We start from the raw sequence: 13,763 nt of genomic DNA, 5'->3' as shown, positions 1-13,763 counted from the left end.
GTGGATAAATTACTTGGGTTTACGGACTTTGACATGCCGGGGTCGTCATCTAGTTTGCGACTTTTCTCTTATCACTGTCGCAGTTTTTTTTATTACAAACAAGATTATTGGTTTGTTTTTTATTTTTTATTTTTATTATTCATCTTTAGCTTTACAGAATCTTATGCTTGTGCTCGGGTAATTTTATCTCAAAATTATTCGTGTTGAATTAATAATTGCTTGATAATATGAGTCACATAATCACAGTAGTCAGTAGTAGAAATTACTATTAATCAGCCAGAAATATAAGTAATGATATATATGTTAATAAATAATTTAAAAAAATTTTTTCAATGAAAATTAAAAAATGAAATTCATTTAAAGTTTAAATTGTTAAAAGAAATTGTCTTTTTTCTCTAAAACAAGGCTCGGATAAAATTAATTGACAAAATATTCAAGTAAAGGGCATGAAAAAATGTAGTTAAAAAAAATTACGTCATGTCACCACTGACAACGACAACTACTAACTTTTTTATTTAAAAAAAAAATGTTTTATTACCATGAATCCCATGACAACCGAGTTAAATAAATCAATACGCTCTCTCCGGCTACTCGGAATTTGATTTTCTTCATGCTTCCTTTCCATTACTGCTGACTAGTCTTCTTCTTTTCTTGGGGTAATTTTTAGAAAGACAGGAGCAGAGGTCGTTCATCCTTAGGTTTTACCACGCGAGGACTTGCCAAGCGAGAGAAAAATGAAGATGGGAACCTGGAAGATAAAATACTAATTAAATGGTAACTTGCTAATTATTTTTAACTGACATTAGGGATCAGAAAGAGTGGAAAAATAAAATTTAGTTATGCTAGATAAGAAAAGTTTTTTTTTAAGTGAATTGGTCTTACAGTCGTTTTCTTAGGCATCATAGCGGGTGCCACGTAGGGCCAGGTACCAGCGATTCATGATGGGAAATAATCCACTCGGTTTAACATAACAATAGTTTCGTTTTATATAAATTTATATATCGCCAAGATTGTTCACCCTGCTACACTTGAGCTCATCTCCTTTTAAATAAAAAAAAAAAAATTTAATCGGCAATAACAAATAACAACGAACCAGATTTAAAAATGAGCTACTTAAGAATGCGATAGTGGTGATCAGAATAAACAGGAATTAAGTAAACACATAAAACACCTTGTCTGATAACCCAAAGTCGTATCTTTTATCTGTACGAGGTCAAGGTTTTTAATGATTCAATAATTATTTATATTTTTAGTTATATTTTTTAAGTTATTTCATAATTTTGTTTTCTTATTTGAGATATATCAACGTACCTATCACGGATCACCAAGACATTGGCCCTGTAAAATATTATTTGCGTGCACGGTTTAAATGTCATCGTTGACAAAACATTATATCTGACAACGTGAATGAGATAGAAAAATCTCGAATAAATATGTTAAGTTGATATACACAAGTATATATATAAGTTAAGTATTTGTAAACACACTGATAGCTAATAGCTATAAATTACATCGTGCAAAAAAAAATCATCCCCGAGTATCCTCTGTGTCGCGTTTTCCTCGAGTACCCAGGATTCTCCATAAAATCCACGCGTGTCTCGTTCGTTGGTGAGTTTAATAGTTATAAATCATGATACAATATAATATATATGAAGGGTCTGGGATTACGATGGTGATGAGAAAGAATCCTGGTGATGCCGGTACCGTTGACCTCAATGTCGTGACGACAGCCATCAATCTTTAAGTTATTTATTACAAGTGCACTGGCGCCTGAAATTCAAAACTCATTAGATCTACTACACTCGAGTAAACTTTTTTAACTGTAAAAAGTAATAAAATCAATATACTCTGTTACTTATTGACGGGAATTTATGGTAATCATGTCTTAGTTTACTTTTTTTTTTAATATTCCAAGCGATCAAATTTTTTTTGTTAAAAAACTGGATTAGGTTTTATTAGGCATGGATGTGTTATTTCGTAAGATAAAATATTATTTAAGGTTTTTCTCGTATGATAGAAACTTGATTTCTATCATCAGGAAGCTAGAAGCCACCCCCGTGCTCGGGCACCCCACGCGGTTTCAGAAGAGCCGGCTAGTATACCAGACACGCGATCACTGCTGGTGGTTTAAGTGGTGGTAGTTCCACCCGACAGTCTGGAATCAGTCAGTAAAGACCTGTCGTTCGTCGTGAACGCACCGGAAGTAAGTTATCACCTTCCTCGTAGGGCCGGGACCGAGCCCTGAGAATCGTCTGGCCGCCCAACTGTCCATCATCATCTCGCTGATAAATCTCACCGCTGTCCATCTTGAAGTTATTTAAGTCTGCAACTAAAATGCCACGGGTAAGAAAATTTATTTTAATTCAAAGTTAAATAAAATATTGTAACTTTAGGCATTAGACACAATCTACCAACATGTAGTGTAACCTGAAACTGATAAACTTACAGTATTTAATTATAGAATCAATAGATTCATTTCACCATCAATGAAACGTGAGTCTAAAGTAGCGGGTGCGTGCTTCTTAATAATTGTCTGACTAGACTACTTGCCTATACTTTAATTCTCCATCATCTATCATCAGAATAATTGAGCACGCGGATTACTCAAGACAAGTTACGGAAACACTTGCAATTAAAAAAAAAAATAATACAAAATTTTATGCTCCTCAAATTTCTAGCTTGAGTACTCGGATACGTTTTATTCAGTCTATGACGATACAAAAGGGGGTGAACCTTTTTTTCTTTTGTAAATGACCGCCGGTCACTTCCGCATATATGAACTGATGACGCATACGCGGATGATGTAATGAGTAAGAGAGCACAGTCTTACATTCACATGTCCAGTCCCCATTCAACCCTACGACCGGGCACGCGCACTTCGAGACCTTATCTCTAGTGCTCATTAATTTGAAAAAAATTTAATAATTCAAAACAATACTAAGTAATCAAGATAATTATTAAATATACTGGAGTATATTTAAAAAAAAAAAAATTTTCTAGTTCTATTATTTAGAGACAATTAAAAGCTCATATTTGCTCTTATCATTTTTTCCCTCTCTCCTTCGAACACCTCGAGCACGTGTTTGAGTTGTGACACGTGTGTACATATTAATAATGCATAAAAGTGTGAGGAGAGTATACATTAAATATACGACATATGGCCTCAGTATTGATCAGTACAAATTTTCCCAAATGAATAATAATAAAAAAAAAAAAAAAACAAAAAACACTGACATAAAATAGTCAATGCGTGTTAAAAAAATAAAATAAAATTTCATATTTTTTTATCTCTACATATTTATCATTTACGCGGTAAGTAGCTGCGTAGTAGGAGATTTAAAATAAATATTATTATTTTCGTGACATAACAACCAGGCTGATTAAAATATTCATTGAAATTAATTTTAGTACGATAATGAATTCAATCAACCTGCACCGATATCTGATAGATAATTTTTTAAATTACTAAGTAAATAAAATTTTGTCATTGCATATTTTAAAATCATGTAAACATATTTTTAAGCAGGAAGTATTTTAAAGTTAACAGTTGAAATGAAATTGGAAAGAGGAGACATGCGGAAGATTATCTGAGTGTCTAGCCGATAAATAACTATTTTTGGCGGTGTTACGATTCATTCAAAATATCTAAATAATTATATTGAGGCCTTGAGACGGATATACCGTCACGTATGCACTGTTGATAACGACGTAGCGTCGCGACGTTTGAACATTGACCGCAGTATATGTTATATTATATTACAGTTTCCGTGGTACTCTGATACTCAATGCATCTGATAAAACTGTCTAATATAGGAATGAGAACGTCAATACACACATGTACGTGCCGATCTTTATTATTATTTAATGCTTCATCTCCTTAGACTTTGATCTGTGATCCTAGACTGACACTTTTCAAGACCTTTGCTGATTTTATTTCTTTTACGATAGAACGCTATCGATATGACTTAGCTATCTTGTAGGTGATAACCAAGTTGAAGTTGAAGTTTAAATAAATGTCAAATCTTTCGTGAAACAAATCTACGGCTTTGAATGACAGCCGAACGCTAATGTAAATGAACTTTATAAAATTAAAGTTCAGACTCTATATAATGTATACTGTAAAAAAAAACGGTGCAAATCTACGCTTTCCTGATGTTATTGGTGTCAAAATAACACCGTTGTGGTGTTATAAAAAGTAGTTTTATTTTTGAAGTAAGGTAAGAGACCCAGTTCCTGATCAGGAAACTAGTACCCGATTACTCACACCTTTAAATTCTGATCGGAGTTAATTTACTTCTAATGTACACAGATTTTACACCGCTACACCGGTGTCAGTTCATTTTAACACCGCTTTTTTTACAGTATGTATATGTGGAGTTTGTTAACCCAATTAAATTAAATTGCTGATGGCGTTTCATGGTCAAGGTTGATATGAGAAGTTATTATAGATTTCTGGTGATTATGCGACCATGCGCGCACGAGGAATTCCCACCTAACATTCTTGCACGACATTAATCTTTAATTTTCTAATTAATTAAATAAAATAATTAATGGATTTATATAAATAAGTATACATCATTAAATTATTATTGAATAGATAATAATTAATAGAAATGTATATTATGATTAATTAATAGCATTAATAAACAGATATATATATATATATATATATATATATATATATATATATATATATCTCTCTAATTAATTATTGAAAATAAAGTATCGGAAAAATACAATGTACTTATAGAAAGTTAATTAATTATAAAAATTTATTTTTACGAAGCAGTAGATAGAAGATTATTATTATGAGCGATTTGATTGAGCAGTTAGGGGTGTCGTAGTTGACAGCTCAAATTCCAAATAAAATCGTGACGATAGTTGTTTTCCAATCAAGCGTGTGTACAAATTGTCGGTCACGCAATAAATATCATGAGTTATTGTCTGTTACAAAGTTCATTTACTCTACACTCGATAGACTGTAATATCAATGGAAGCTTTTGCGTATGGGTGTATGTACATATTTATATTATTAATAGATTATACGTCAATAACTGAAATAAACTATTTGTTTTTTTTCTTCACAGCAATTTTGTAAATACGAATTTAATCAGATGTATTTTAAAATAATTAAATTATTATAAAACATAAATATTTACTTAAATAAGCGGTCGAACTTTGTAACTTGAGCTGATAGTTGTAATGAAGCTGTGAGATAGATCAGGTTGCTGATAAAACCCTAGTTCTAGTTAGCAGTTTATCTACTTCTGATGATTATTAATCCAGGTGTTGGATTCCCATGGATTTATTATCACTTCGCATGAACTTACTGAGTGGGTTTAAAAGTATCGTGCTATTCCGCAGTAGACCTAGCGACCGCATATATTTTAAAACTTTTCACAGTTACTGATTTTTATTTTCGTAAATAAATATGATATCAAGTATTTGTTATTCGACAGATAAAAAGACCAGGAGAATAATAAATAAAAAATAAAAAACAATAAATAGCACGCACGTTATCAGTTTGTCTAGCAGTTCGCCAGCTAGTTCTATCATACATCGATTGGTGCCATTCTGTGCCAGGTGTTACCTGGTGTTTCTATCCTTTTTCCTCTTCTGCTCTACGAAATGAGCGATGAAAAATTTTTATGTTCTACAGTCATTATATTTTACTTGCACGTAATTTTATTTTATGCACTTTCGCAGATCCATTACCAGTTACCAGTTAGGTTATGACAATTGTCATCTTCGATTTAAATATTTTTTTAAAACTGAAACCCATAAAATTATTTATTTAAATTTTAATGTGTGAATGTGAAGACATCAGATAAATTTAAAATTATTAATGAATAGAGTGAATAATTGATAAAATAAAATTAAAAAAAATGCGCGTTTATAAAATTTTGAAATTAATAAGTGCATTTTTAAAATTATTTACTCTATTTATTTATTATTTTAAATTTGTCTGATGTTTGCTACATTCACACTCGTAAATTAAACTATTTTTTTTTCAAATAATTAAATAAATTTCAGACTTTATCTAAAGGACCGCCGCATTTGGCGATAAGGGGACAGAGTGAAAGAAGGCGGCCACCGTTTCTCAGAGGCGCCGCGAAATCTACCGAGGTAATTTTTTTTGTTTATTAATAGATTTTTAAAATTAGTATTTATCAACAATCATTGCGATTTGTATATATTTATAATAATGGAAATATATATAGTTTGATTTAATGCAAAGCCCGCGAAAAAATTTAAAAAAATCAACAAAACGACTGGGGCGCTTGACCACTTGCATGACACAATCATGAACTAAATTATAAATGTAAACAAACAAAAATATAACCTGCAGTCTGTCTGTTTGACAGCTGCTAATTGTTTGATAATAATGGGGCAGTCTGTAGAAAAAATGATTTTATATATCATATTAAATTATAATAAATAAAATATGTTTAATTAAAAACCATGTGATAAAAATTCATGTGATGTGAATTTAATTATTTGATAAAATGTTTCGACGACGTTTAGATTTTTCGGTATTATAAATATTTAATTAATAAAATAATTTTTTTTTTAATTATGTAATTTATTTATTTTTTTTGTAGCCAGGAACGAATGGAGCAAAAGCGGAAGCTGGAGGGTTGGAAACCGGGGGAGGAGATCGGGGTAGCGATGAAGAATTACACCCTGACGCGCTTATACGACAAAATTTTGAGCTACGTCATCGCTTGGAAGAAGAAGCTGCGAGTTATAAACGTCGGTTGAATACTTACAGACAAGCGCAGCAGCATCAGGCTGCTCTGGTTTCTCGTTTGCAGGCAAAAGTGTTGCAGTACAAGCAGAGATGCTCGGAGCTGGAGAACCAGATGGTCGAATCACTGCCTGTGGAAGTGTCAAGAGTGACAGTTTCGTCACCGAGCACTTCTGCGCTGGAAGCTGCCCATCAGACACTGAGGGAGTTGCGGGACGAACAGATAACTGATTTGGAGACGGCGATTCGGAAGCTCAATGAGGAGAGACGACGCTCGGATAAGCTGATGGAGATAAATACGTCTTTGAAAAATCAATTAGAAGAATCGCATAGAACTAATGAGACATTGACCAATGATCTGCAGAAATTGAGTACCGACTGGGATGTGCTGAGAGAAGAAATGGCCATCAAGGAGGACGAGTGGAAAGAAGAGGAACTGGCATTCAATGAGTACTACACGTCAGAGCATCATCGTCTGCTGAACTTGTGGCGTGATGTTGTCGCTCTTAAACGTCTTTTTTCAGACATGAAATCATCCACGGAAAGAGACCTGACCAAGTTTCAAAATAAATTGTCAACTGCCACAAATGACATGACGTCGGCTTGCAGTGGCGTTAAACTTGCGCTACAAATTCAGTCGAGTGCATTGCAAACTTCAGTTACTCAGCAGTATCACGCTCAGGAGGCCTCGGACTTGAAGACAGAACTGGATAATATTAAACAGCAATGGGAGATTGCGCAGAATGAAATGAGAATGAAAGATGATCGCATCAACCAACTCATCAGGGAGATACACAGCATTGAAGAGAGATGTGGCAAAGCTGAGGCTGGTATTGGACAGGCTGCTAAAATTCAAGAGGATGTTGAAATATTAGAAGCTGCTCTCCGCGATATTGCTCACGCGGTGATTCAAGATGCTGAAACTCGTGATATTGAAAGTATCCAGGCACCTCCGCATGTTCATTTGTCCCCGAGTAGCGTCGTTTTGTCTCAGCGATCGCCTAAACGCGGCACGCGAAGCAATACCATTCCCGCGTTTGCTGAGAGTACAATAAGTGCCGTGCAAGCGGCGCTGCACAAATACCAGCTGACTATTCATGAGCTTCAAGTTAAATTACAAACAAATGCTGAGCAATTAACACTGACGCGGAAACAATGCGACTCGGCTGAAGAAAATGTCCAATTGCTGGAAGAACGGACGTCTGAATTGATAATACAACTTGATACCACGCGTGCTCAGTGCACGCAACTGCTACAGGAGCGCGATATGCTGCAGAAAAGTTTGGATACTGTTAGAAGTGAAAAGATTTCATTGGATAAAAACAAAGTTGAACTCAATCATACTATTGAGGATCTTAACAGCGATTATGAGAAGCTGCAGAAAGTAAACAGTAAATTACAGAAAGTATGCGACAGTCTGGAAGATGATAAGATTTATTTGCAGAGTGAGCTGGACAGAATTAATAAAGAGTTTGAGCTGAGAGAAATGAGCTTCAGATCTGAAGAAGAACGATGCAGTCGCATGCGCGAAGAATTATTGACAGTACGTGAGGAATTGAGTAAAATTTACTTGGCCAAAGATATGCTGGAGCAGCAGAAACTTGAGTCTGATAATTTGATAACGCAGATTGAGAAAAGCAAAGGGGATTTGGAGTTGGAATTAGAGCGGATTCTCTTGGAAAAATCTGATATTCAAGATGAGCTGATAAAGTCAGAGGCTATTTGTAATAATCATGAGAAAGACAAACAACGACTTGCTGAGGAATTAAAGCGGATGGACGAGGAGAAAAATAAATTAGCAAGTCAATGCTGTGATCAATCAGGGGATTTAAGTTCTTTGAGAAAAGAATTATTGCAGGCTGAGCAAGCGCGTTTGGATTCAGAGGCTGATAAGGTAACGTTGAATGAGAAAATAAAATTTTTGGAAATTGAAAAAGAGAAGGTGGAGATTGAGCTGGGCCAGGTGATGCGCGAGCGCAGTGATTTGAGTAATCAGTTGTCGATACTCGCGCGGAAAAAGGAGTCTTTGAATGAGGAGCTGATGAGGACTAAGCAGCGACTGGAACAGTCGAATGAAATGAATGCGAGGATCAATAGAAATTTGGAGGAGCTGGTTAAGGATAATGAAGAGAAGCAGGTTGTGTTGGAGACAAATGAAAAAGAATTTCTGCGAATGCAGGAATTATTGGCCTCGGTGAGAAGTGAGAAAGAAACTTTGGAAGGAGTGTTGTTTGACACCCAGACAAATCTTGAAGCGACGCATTTGAAGAAGGTCCAGTTGGAAAAAGAGCAGCAGGAGTTGTTGGTAAAGCAAGAAGCTCTGAAAGGACAAATTGCGAGATTGACTAAAGACCTGGAGAATAGTGAAAAACGCGCGCAAGATATCAAACAAAATCTTACTCAGCAGCGAGGCAACCAGGAGGCTGAGTTCCAGCAAATTATTGCTAACATGAAGAAACAAAATGAAGATACGTGTAAAAAATTGAATGAGGAAAAAGAGCAAATACGTGTGTCACTTGAAAAGCGGCTGCAGCAGACAGTGAGTTCACTGGAGGGTCAAAAAGATGATGAAGTCAATCAGATGCTGAGTAGGATTGAAGAGTTACAGCAGCATATCGATAATTTGTGTCAGCAGCACGAGGAAGCTCTCCTGCGTGCTGAAAATGACAAACAACAGGCTCTGCTTATTGCTCATCACGATCAGCAGGCGTTGATGGAGAAGCTTGACAATATTTTCCGTGAACTGGAGAGTGAAAAGGGGACCTTGGATCGGCTGCGAAGAGAAGCCAATGCACGTGCAGAGCAGGATCGTACGAACATCAATCAGCTGCGTGATGAATTAAGTCGTATGAAGACGAAGCTTGAGGAAACTAAACTACAAGATGACGAGGAAAAGATGAGACTGGAGTTGAAGATTGAAGATTTGCTGAAAGAACGGGAGACTGCTCAAAAAGAATGCGAAGAACTGAGGGTCCAGCTTCAAGTTGCTGAAGATAAAGTTGATAGTTTGCAGAATCAGTTACACGAGACTACGAGGAAGCTCAAAGACGCGGAAAATAGTATTGAGTCATTGAGAAAAGAGCTGGTGGATGTACGAAGACAGTTGGCCGATTCGAATTACGCTATGGATAAATACAATAATACGAATAAAGAATTGCGTGAACATGTTAAGCGTATTGAGGGTGAAAAGAGAGAGCAGTCACGAGCGTTAGAAGAAGCTTATCAAAAAATAGCGACCATGGAAGATGCACGAACAGCCATGGAAGCTGAAAAGTCCCGGCTTCAAGGACAAATAAGAGACATGGAGCATGAGATAATCCAAACTCAACAGCAGCTTCGGTTCACTGAAGGTGAATTGCAAAAGAGTCAGTCTGCTAATTCTCAAGCTCAGAATGAAGAACGCGAGTTACAAGGCCGGTTGGCGAATGAAATAGAAGAGAGAGAACGTCTTCAGTTGCAGTTACATCAGCTGAAGAAACAGGTGGTGGATCTTGACAATAGTCTTGAAGTAACTAGACAGGATATGGCCAAAATGAGATCACGCGCTGATGAAGAAGACGAGAGATGGCGTGCGAGAGAACAGGAACTTCTTGTTAGGCTGGAAGACAGTCGATGTAGAGAGAGAAAACTTGAAGACCAGAAACACAATCTTGAGGTATGTCTGGCTGATGCATCTCAGCAGCTACAAGAGCTCAAAGCTCGCTTTGGTGGTTCTGAAGGAAGAGTTAGGGCTTTGGACAGTCAACTGGCACAGCTGGAGGCTGCTAAAAAGGAAGTTGAACAGAAATTGAGTAGCGTTGGTTCAACTCTGCGGCGGATTGCTGGTATTCAACTGGATGGTACTGTCAATATGCCGTTTAAACTTATGAGTCCATCGAGAAGGTGGAGTCCGGCGCGTGTTTCTCATCAGGAGCATGATGTCTCTCGGGATGTAATTCTTGATGTCGACCCGGAGGCCGTGAGAAAAGGTGTTCGTTCGTTGATGCAGCAGGTGGCGCAGATTGAACGTGAGAGGGATGATTGCAAGAACGAGCTGAGTAATGTTAAAAAACAACTGGCTGAAGCTCAAGAGTGTCAAACTAAATCAGTCTCCAAGATAAACAATCTCAATATTACTTTAAGGAACATCCAAGACGAAAAAGCGTCACTGGAGACACAGCTGTCACAGAAACAGACCTCTTATCAGAGTCTGCATGAGGCGTTGCACCAAAAGACTCAAGAAAATGAATATTTGCGTGAAAAAGTAACAGCCTTAGAGCTGACTGTCAGCAGCGAGTCTGAGGAAAAAGGACAGTATGAAGAAAAATTAGAAAAAATGAAACAAGCATTCAGTAGGTGTGACAATGAGAAACGTAGCTTGCAAGAAGACTTAGGAAGGTCTGAAGCCCGGTCAACTAAATTAGAACTGCAGCGAATGTCGCTCGAGGGAGACTTGCAGCGGCTTCAAATGGTTTTGCAGGAAAAAGACGGAAACCTTCAAAAGCTACAAGACCGCTTTGATGCCCAGGTAAAAACATCAACTGGTTTGGAAGAACGATGTGCGTCATTGAAGTCTACTATAGAGCAGTTGAATGTCTGCTTGGAACGTGCGTCAGCCACTGAGAGCGAACTGAAGAGCGAAATAAATTCAATGCGACGTACAATTATGGAAAACAATGCGCAGATTCAAAGTATCAATGACCGGGTTAAGCAGCTACAGAAACAACTGGCCAATGCTGATAATGAACGGCGAGTTGTCTCAGAAAGACTGGATGCTGCTCAACAATCGGTTATGGAGTTGAAACACGCGAATCAAACTCTGATGGATCAGAACTCCCGGTTACAAAATGATTTGGCGAATAATGAAGTCCAGCGTTCTGGTCTCGAGTCACAATTGAGACTTGCCACTTGGCCACAAGAGAGTCCTTCGAATAAGGATGACGAGGTAGTAAGACAGCTCCATGCAGTTCAAAGAGATCGCAGTGAAATGCGCGGGAAACTGGACGCACTCAATGACAAAGTGAGACTCTTGGAAATCGACAAGCGCAATCTCGAAAGACAATTAGCATCCGCTAGAGCCAGCGGTGGACGCAGTAAGAGCTATGAACGTCCTGAGAAAGCTCATATTGAGCTAATGGGATCAAATGTTAGTGTTGATCTACTGGAGCAAGAGAATCGTGATCTACGTCTGAAAATACGCAGACTGGAGACTCTGCTTGCTGAGAAAGAAGCTGAAGTTCTTAGATGCAAAACGATGCACAGTCATTCCCACTCGGCCAGAGAATCGAGTCGCGATCGAATGGCGGAAATCGAGAGATTGAGAGCTGCTCAACTGCAGGCTGAAAAATTGTTGGAAGCACGCGAGCAGAGTCATCGACAGCAGGTTTTGCGGCTGGAAAATCAGATCCAGTTGTTGCGAGAACAATTGAGCCAGGAAATAAAACGTCGGCAGCTCTATGTGCTGCGCAGCACACGTGCCGGCAGAGAAATGCAGCATCTACGCCAAGCACTGGGTGATTCTTTAAAGACTGTAGCACAAGATCCGTCTCTAGATGCTGTTCTGTTGGAGCACGAAGCCAGAAAATTAGACAGCACGGTAACAAGTACCACAAGTTTACCGCCTTCGTTGGCGCTTCCTGCTCCATCGTCGTACGATAGATATTCTCCGATTCCATCACCGTTGAAATAAAGTTTTTTTATTTATTCAGTACTAAAGCTAACTTGATATAATGACAGCATGTGTTCAATATTTATGTGTTCCCTATCAAAAAAATCCACTTAGGAATCCAGCTTAGATTTCCATCACGTGTTTTCCCATGGGATTCAAAACCATGCAAAAATCCATGTCAGACATTCAAGTTCTTATATGTATTTTTTGTATGGTATCGTACCCATACTTTTCCACATGAATCCTTATGGGAATCCATAGTTTCCTACATGGATTGCTATGGATTCTTATATAATCTTACATGGATTTTTTTGATAAGGTTTCTACTTTGATAAGTTATATTTATTAATACTTTTGGTAAATTTTTACACGGCAAGTGCCTTCAAAAAAAGTTTTTACTATTTATAAATGAAATTATTGATGACATTGATAAACATGTGTGTCGTACAAAATAGCCATATATTGCGGTAATGATAAAAAAAATATATCATTCCATAGTCTAATTTTAGTCTTGCCAGTGGTACTTAAAAAATTTTTAATAGAGTAATTTTACAGCGTGATACTTAAGTATACTTATAACTTATTTATTAATGTAGATATAGATTTTAATTTTTTTTTTAATTACTTTGTTTACAAAGAAATTACGTCATTGCATTTCGACATCCGTCCATATCATTTTTATAGTACAAATTTTTTTATTTATTGAATTTTTTTATTTTGTAGCCTTTTAAGAAAATCAATTATTAATCCGTGTTACGTTTTTCGTAATGAAGAAAAAAAATATCTGTGAGTATTTAACGTATGATATTTAATGAGGAAGGTGATAATTGCTACGTATGGTCTTGCAATGAGACTAAAATATTAAAATGTAGCAAAAGTATTGTAGAGTATCAGCTTCCGAGATTAGTCAAAGATCGAACGATCAGTCGGATAAAGTGGAGTTTAAAATAAATTACTGGAAGAAGCTTTTTAAAGTATGTAGGTATCAAGGATTGTGTCGGTTCTTTAGTACAGAGAACATTTGACATTCAGTCCGTATATAGGCCTGCGGATTATTAATTATTTTAATATTTTAAAATACTTGGTATTATTAGTTGTAATTATTATTTTATTTAAATTATTTAAACCAATTGAATGCCCTATTGCCATTTTTTTTTTTTACATTTTTTTTTGTAATTTAAAAAAATATGTAAATGCCATGTTGATTATATTTATTAATGTTAAGATTTTAAATTATTTCCACGTGCAAAATATCATGAATTATGTTTTTAAAAATATATATATATATATTTCAATTTATAAAATCAAACAAAAAGTAGAGGAATTAAATAAAAATAAAAGGAATGAATTAATGGATTAATTAGTTGT

General features: G+C 36.2%; 1 protein-coding gene across 1 annotated transcript; it reads left to right on the top strand.

The window, feature by feature from the left end:
• The first annotated feature begins 6,374 nt into the window (after positions 1–6,374).
• LOC103576786 (rootletin) lies at positions 6,375–13,628 on the top strand. Its single transcript, XM_008557171.2, has 2 exons — positions 6,375–6,533; positions 6,603–13,628. The coding sequence occupies exons 1-2, from the start codon at positions 6,507–6,509 to the stop codon at positions 12,414–12,416; spliced, it is 5,841 nt and encodes a 1,946-aa protein (XP_008555393.1). The 5' UTR covers positions 6,375–6,506; the 3' UTR covers positions 12,417–13,628.
• The last annotated feature ends 135 nt before the right edge of the window (positions 13,629–13,763 follow it).

The sequence above is a fragment of the Microplitis demolitor genome, chromosome 8 (assembly GCF_026212275.2).
Source record: "Microplitis demolitor isolate Queensland-Clemson2020A chromosome 8, iyMicDemo2.1a, whole genome shotgun sequence".
NCBI lineage: Eukaryota > Metazoa > Arthropoda > Insecta > Hymenoptera > Braconidae > Microplitis > Microplitis demolitor.
Note: the sequence above shows the minus strand (reverse complement) of the source record. Positions and strands in the feature narration are given on the sequence as shown.

What these genes read in the sequence shown, in the direction of transcription:
- LOC103576786 (XM_008557171.2), top strand. Translation starts at nt 6,507, where the DNA reads ATGTTTCGACGACGTTTAGATTTTTCG. An exon ending in GACGACGTTTAGATTTTTCG is followed by an intron (nt 6,534 to 6,602) that starts GTATTATAAATA and finishes TTTTTTTTGTAG; the next exon opens with CCAGGAACGAATGGAGCAAA.